The following is a 7,386-nucleotide window of genomic DNA, read 5'->3' as shown; positions in this document are numbered from 1 at the left end:
GCACGAGCCGGGGGGGGGGGGCAGAGGGAGAGGGAGAAGCAGACTCCCTGCTGATCAGGGGGCCCCATGTGGGACCCAGTCCCACAATCCTGGGATCATGACCTGAGCCAGAGGCACACGCTTAACCAACTGAGCCACCCAGGCACCCCTAAACTTTTTATTTTTGAAATTATTCTAGACTCACAAGAAGTTGGCAGAAATAGTTTAGCATGAACCCATGTACCTATCACCTAGCATTCCTGCATTAATGTTCTTTATAGAGCACGTTAAAGTTAGTAAAGGTTTGGAGACATTGAATACGTTAGATTTTTTTTAGATTTTATTCATTTATTTGAGAGAGAGGGAGAGGCAGAGGGACAGGCAGACTCCCCTCTGGGCAGGGAGCCCAAGGTAGGTCAATCCCAGAACCCCGAGATCATGACCTGAACCGAAGGCAGACACTTAACTGACTGAGCCACCCAGGCGCCCATACATAGATTTAATATTGTCATGTAAATGGTATAATTGTGAAGCTCAACTTGAGATTTTGTTACCCAGATAAAAAAGCTTCTTCATATACAGAAATTCTCAAATAAAAGATGTGTTACGTGGGAATATTGCTGTTTAAAAGTGAAATCCAAGAATGTCATTTTCCCCCAACATTTTGCTTTGAAAAATTTCAAGCAAACTGAAAAGTGGAAATAATTGTACTCTGAACATCCATATACTTACCATTTAGGTTCTATGATTAATATTTTATTATATTTCTATTATATCTTTCTAACTCTTCCATTACTATTTTTGATGCATTTCCTAGTATGTTGCAGACCACAGTATATTTAAACATATTCCTAATGTTGTAGAACTTAAGAGTTCTATAGAACTCTGTCATTATTCCTGGGACGCGTGGGTGGCTCAGTGTTAAGCGTCTGACTCTTGATTTTGGCTCAGGTCATGATCTCGGTGCTGGGATGGAGCTCTGCATTGGGCTTCTCGCTCAGCGGGGAGTCTGCTTGACCATTCTTTCTTCCTCTCCCTCTGCCCCTCCCCCTGCTCAAGTTTTCTCTCTTTTTTAAATAAATAAATCTCTTAAAAAAAAAAAAGAAAGAAAGAAAAAAGGAACTTACCATTATCCCAGAAAGATTGTTCAAGTTCTTCTCAGCCGCTTTTCACTCCTACTCCCCAGAGGTAACTGTCCTGCTTTTTTTTCACCCTAGAATTGTTTTGTCTGTTCTAGAACTAAAATGTCATCTTAATTAATTATGCAACTTACAGTGCTGAAGCCTGCATATATCAAATTCCTTAATTCTGTTCTATGCCAAAGTAGGTACTTTAATTATGACCGTCCAAATTAGTTTTAGTGTAGTGAGTATTTTTATTAGGAAAAATTAATGCTCTACCTTTCTATCTCCTCCTCCCCTCCCGTTCTCCCCCCTCTCCTCCCCCTCTTTCTTCTAATTCTTAGGACCACCCATAACACAGTCAAGCTTGATAAACAACCGTGACCAGCCTGGGACAAGTGCAGTGCCCAATCTTGCACAAGTGGGAGCAAGACTACCTCCTCCTTTACCCCAGAACCTCCTTTATACAGTATCAGAACGTAAGTAAATAATTGTTTGACTTAAAATTGCTAGGGTATAGAAAAGCTAAGTTTCAGTGTCATACTTTTAAAAAATACAATTTTTCTTCTTATGGACTATGCCATATATAAATTATGTTTGTTTTCACAAGGCAGTTCACTGTATGATTATGCTGTGTGACTGTATTTTAACTTGTGTGCTAATGGAAGAGAAGGACAAGGCCTTCTGCTCTAGAGGAAGTAGCAACATTTAGTATCTTCTTTTTTTTTTTTTTTTAAGATTTTATTTATTTGACAGAGACACAGCGAGAGAGGGAACAAGCAGGGGAAGTGGGAGAGGGAGAAGCAGGCTTCCCGCTGAGCAGGGAGCCCGATGCAGGGATCGATCCCAGGACCCTGGGATCATGACCTGAGCCGAAGGCAAACGCTTAATGACTGAGCCACCCAGGCGCCCCGACTAGTATCTTCTGAAAGACATTTATTTTGAAGCTTTAATCTCTTCTAAACGAAATTTATTTTGAAGCTTCTGTTCAAAAATTGTTCCTCTGATAGAATTTCCAAAACATCAGGCTTATCTTCTAAGAGTATACAAAAGGTCAGTTAAAATATGCCAAATAATTATTTAACTTGTGTTCTGGAGTGATGATAGAGAGCATCATTTAAACTGTAATATTTAGTGGCTATGCTATTTATAACATTTATGTTTATAATAATTTGTTTTTAAATCTTAATTCTCCTGATTTCTTAGGTGTTTTTGTCGTTATTTTTAGTTTATGTAAAGCTTTTTAAAATATTCCTTTCTCCAAAAATGTAAAAATAAGGTAGCTGGTTGTTAAAAATGTCAGGTTGTGAGGTTGTTTTTTTTTTTTTTTAAGGTTTTATTTATTTATTTGGGAGAGGGAGTAAGAGAGAGAGCATGAGAGGAGGGAGGGTCAGGGGGAGAAGCAGACTCCCCGCTGAGCAGGGAACTCCATCCCAGGACACTGGGATCATGACCCTAGCTGAAGGCGGACACTTAACTGACTGAGTTACTCAGGCGCCCCGAGATTTTTTTTTTTTTTTTTTTACAGAGCTATGTAGCTTTATGAATAAATTCATCTTTTGTGTAGTGTATTTATCACAAACATTTCTTCATCTTTATCATGTCATGGTAAGGCCATTCAGCAATATAATGAAGCCCAGGTTTAAATCCTGGTTCCATTATTTACTGTCATTGTGATCTTAGAAAAGTTACTAAACTTCATTGAATCTCAGTTTTCTCTTCTGTAAAATGGGAATAATAACGTTACTCACCTCAAAAGTGTGTTTGGGAATAAATGCATTAATACATATATCTAGAATAGAACCTGGCATCTAGTAAGCTAAATATAAAGGTTAGTTTTTATAATATTATGGTTACTATTGTCTCCTTAGATTGCATCTTTGCTGAAATCAAACATAATTATCTTCTCTTTAAGAGTCTACTTCCAGTATCCCTGTGTTTCTTTATAAATTGAAATAACACGCTTCTAATCACTAGAATTGAAACCTCGACATGATTGACTCATTGCTTTATTTACATCTAGTTAATCAAAAAATCCTTTCTCTTTCTCTTTGAAATATCCCTTTCTATTCCTACTGTGGCTTCTGCCCTCATCCACACATGAATCACCTCACATTTGGGTTATTGCTATAATCTTCTTGACTCCATTATGTTTCACTCCCCCTCAGTCATACCATATAATGCTGTTAAGCTAATTTTCCTGAGAAAACAAATCAGAACAGCACCTCATGAGAACTCTGCAGTGGCCACATTTTTCCCCTAAATTACATATATATGTTTGTTTTTTTTTAAGTAGGCTCCTTGCCTAGCGTGGAGCCCAACACAGGGCTTGAACTCAAGACCGTGAGATCCAGACCTGGGCTGAGATCAAGAGTCTGAAGCTCAGCCACTTGGCCACCCAGGTGCCCCTCCTCCCAGACTATCGATGAACCCCTCCCTGCAGTTTCTCTTAATATCTACCCTACCCTTCTTGATAGGGTCTTTTTATCTATACTCCCACAAGTATCTTCTCTGGTTAGGCCAATTATACCTTGTCTGTGCCCCCATTGTGACTCAACTTTCTTTTCTTGCCTTCATTCCTAATAATCTCTCTCTCTTCTCTTCTTTCAAGGTCTAAATCTTCTAAGTACTTGGGAGGAACGTTATTGCTCTGTTGTAAACTCCTACAGGACCAAAAAGCATTTATTACATAATGACATATGATTGTATGTAGGCCTACTGTTAGATTTCTTTTCATGTATGTTAATTTTATGTTCAGCTAAGCTTCAGAACAGAAACCACATCTTAGTATTCAGTCTTCTAACACTATAGTGTCTTTTTTACAGCGCATGATTGTTTTACTGCTTCTCTCATTTTTTAGACAAATTTTAAATGTAAAAATAAAGAAGACAGTATAATGCATTCCCATATACCTATTACTCATCTTCAGCATTTATCAATCTTGTATCATTTATTCTCACCGGTTCATCTCTTAATTTCTAATGCCTTTGGACTTGTAAGTACAAAAAATGGATTATTTATCTGAGAGTTTGTTGCAGATGGCACATTTTCTTACTGTTAAATTTAGCATTGTGACTCACGATAAAAATTCTATTTTGTTTTTAATTTTTTAAAAAGTCTGGCCAATTACCATTTATTTTAATATTGTTAAATTTAACATCACGACTCACTCTGTAGAAATTCCATTTTGATTTTAATTTATAAAAATCAGACAGTTACCATTTATTTTAGTGACTTAGCTTCATATTCATTAATGGGGCAAATATTTATTGAATGCCTTCTATTGCCAGGGATTGTGCTGCATGCTTGAGAGCCAGGATGAAAAAAGTGAATTTCATGTTACTTGAACATCATTTTTCTCTTTTTAAAGCAAAAATATTTTGTGATATATTAGTAAAGGCCTTTTAAAACCCAAGTTTCAAACTTCTGTTTCAGATGCTGGTGACATTTTTAAGAAAATTTGGGGGAGATGTAGTTAGCAACTTTTTATTTGCCACATCAGGGAATTGTATGTGAAAATATCTAGGGTCATTTCAATTTAAAAAATAAATTTTTACATTAAAATACAGGATAAAGAACTATCCTTTTATATTTGGTTTTATGAAATACTAATTACATTTTTTCCCTTTTTTTGTCTCAGACAGGTAAAAGGTGATAACACCCTTTTGGCATTTGTGAATTACTGCTTTAGAGGGTAGTCTCATGTATTGCATCAGTGGTTTAAAGAGATTTAGTTGGTTGGCAACTGTTTTGAAAGTTACAGAATTATTTGTATCAGACAATTTAAAACTTTCTACCGTGCAAGCTACTCTCTTTCTTATTTATTTTAAAAATTGATTTGTTTTAGAGAAAGAGAGCACACACACATGAGTGGGAGGAGGGGCAAAGGGAGAGGGAAAGAACCTCAAGCAGACTCCCTGCTGAGCATGGAGCCTGATGTGGGGCTTGATCTCACGACCCATGAAATTAGTACCTGAACTGAAATCAAGAGTCAGACGCTTAACCAATTGAGCCACCCAAGAGCCCCTCTCTTCCTTTTTTAAAAGTTAAATTTTTGATTCTAAAATTCAGAGAAATTTGAAAATAGGAGATAGTTTCTGATCTCAGTGTAAGAAACAGTAAAACTTTTTTTTTGGTGTAATGTAGTTTGTTAGTCATTAATTTTTTTATGTCTTTCTATTCACTTGATTTAAAAAGTTTTTGGTTTTTTTTTTTTAATTTTGTTCTAGGCAAGATAACTTGAATCTTTCAAATTGTTCAGGTATATTTTCCTCAATAGTATAATCAGTAATTTCCCCCAAAATTAGAACTTCACTTCAAATGAAGTAAAAAACTATGTTTACAATGTATTAGCTCTCAAAGTTTAATAAGTTGGGAAATTTTAAATTAATGGCTATTTTATTGTCAAAATTATCTTTAAAATTCATAACAGAAAATGTTTATAAATGGAATAGAGTGTATCAGATGGCATTTAGTTGTGAAAATTATGTCAGTAGAGACCCGGAATATACAGAGAAAAATGAAATCTGGAGTTTTAGAGGTAAAAATAGGAGTCTGCTCAATGCTAGGTATTGGGAATATAAAGATGAGTAAGAAATGATTCTTCAAAGAAACTGAAAATCTAATAGTGGAAAAGGAATGTTTTTTTTTTTTTTTTTAAAACAAGTACAGTGTATTTTGCTGTTATGACTAGATGAACAGAGTGGCTCAGAAATACAGGTGACAAAAGAACTAATTCTGTCAAAAATAAAACCGTCATTTCGGCTGTGGTTATTGCTTGTTTTGGAATAAGACAATTGAGTATTAACAGAAGAAAAGAAATTATCCCCACCATATAACTGGATAGGATATTGGTGGCTCCTGTAATGCTATTTAAAAGGTGATGTCAATAGAAAAAAAGTCCAATTTTGTTGTTTCTTGAATTAAAAATGTCACAGATACTCTGAAAAGGACTCAAATCATAGATATAATTGAAATTGTATGGAAAGAGAGCAATATGGTAACACCTATTACAAAATCAACTATTTCCTCTGAAGTACTTAAAATATTGTACCATAATTTGAATTAACCAACTCATTGTATATATTTTTGGTTTTCATAGTACCATTTTCAAGTTTATTCCCTTTTTTCCCTTAAATTCAACCTGTTAAGTTTCTTTGAAGAAGGCTAGTAGAAAAATTTTATGATTGCTAAGCTCACTCTAATGAGTGTGTGAAGAAGTAATGCTAGAATATAATATCCTGTATTCAACAGACTGATTTTTAGGTTGAAGGCAGTTGTCAGTCTTCAAATGAATTTATGTAAATTATCTTTATCTTCCTGAAAATATATTTCCTCTTATCAACTCTCTAAAATTACTGAAACACTATACTCCTACTAAACTTGAGATTCCTCGTTTAATTCTATAGAACATTTTTCAGTGTAGAATCATGGATTTTGATGTCTAGAAAAGTATATCGATATTTGATAGAGTCATTGAATATTGTCTGGGGTTTCTGTCTCCTGTGTTTTACTTTGGTTTGTGACATATTCATTATCTTACTGCCCATTTCAACATACAGAGTTTCATCCAAAATACTGGTCATTGGGATACTTCTAATAAATAAGCTTTCATCCTTTCTTTAAGTGATTCTTTATTGAGTTCCTACTATGCATCAGGCACCGTTTAGGCCCTGGAACTTCAGATGATGTGCTAGGGACCTTGGATTCTAATACAGAGATATATGATAAATATGGCCAGTAATTAGAAGGTGTATCTTTTTTGTTTTCTAATTGAGCTTTTAGTTTAAAATTTAAGATTTGTCTCCTGGGAATACTCTTAATGACAAAATCAGGAAATTACAGAGTAAAATTTCAGCTTGCGTAAAGACTCTTCACCTGACTAAAGTTAACATTAAGAATGTGAAAATTTTGCTCTCAGGCATGTAAAATACATGAAAAACTTAAGATAGGAGCATGAATTGGGGAAGTTTGCAGTTTGGAATTATCTAGTCACTCTCTATGCCAACCAGAGCTAAACTGAATGAATATAAGTTATGACCAGCTCACCTTCACCGTTACTTGATTTAAGAAAAACTTATTTTGGGAAATTTCAAATACACACAAAAGGAAAACAAATATTGCGGGAGTCTTTTCAAGTACTCACTGGCTTCAGCGCTTCTCAACATACATGGTTAATCTTGCTTCCTCTGTAACTCACCCCTGACTTGATTATTTTAGAACCACCCCCAAACGTAACATTTCATCAGTAAAAACTTCAGTCTGTATCTCTAAAAGGTAAGGATTA

The 7,386-nt window shown here is 35.1% G+C and overlaps 1 protein-coding gene across 3 annotated transcripts in view; it reads left to right on the top strand.

Annotated features, from left to right (window-relative positions):
* Positions 1-7,386, top strand: part of RBM27 (RNA binding motif protein 27) — a 76,201-nt gene that overhangs the window by 28,074 nt on the left and 40,741 nt on the right. For all 3 annotated transcript variants that reach the window (XM_040622270.1, XM_040622271.1, XM_040622269.1), the window contains exon 8: positions 1,445-1,579. In XM_040622270.1, the coding sequence (XP_040478204.1) occupies positions 1,445-1,579 (135 nt within the window). The remainder of the gene's footprint in view (positions 1-1,444; positions 1,580-7,386) is intronic.

The sequence above is a fragment of the Ursus maritimus genome, unplaced genomic scaffold (assembly GCF_017311325.1).
Source record: "Ursus maritimus isolate PB19 unplaced genomic scaffold, ASM1731132v1 scaffold_5, whole genome shotgun sequence".
Taxonomy (NCBI): Eukaryota; Metazoa; Chordata; class Mammalia; order Carnivora; family Ursidae; genus Ursus; species Ursus maritimus.
Note: the sequence above shows the minus strand (reverse complement) of the source record. Positions and strands in the feature narration are given on the sequence as shown.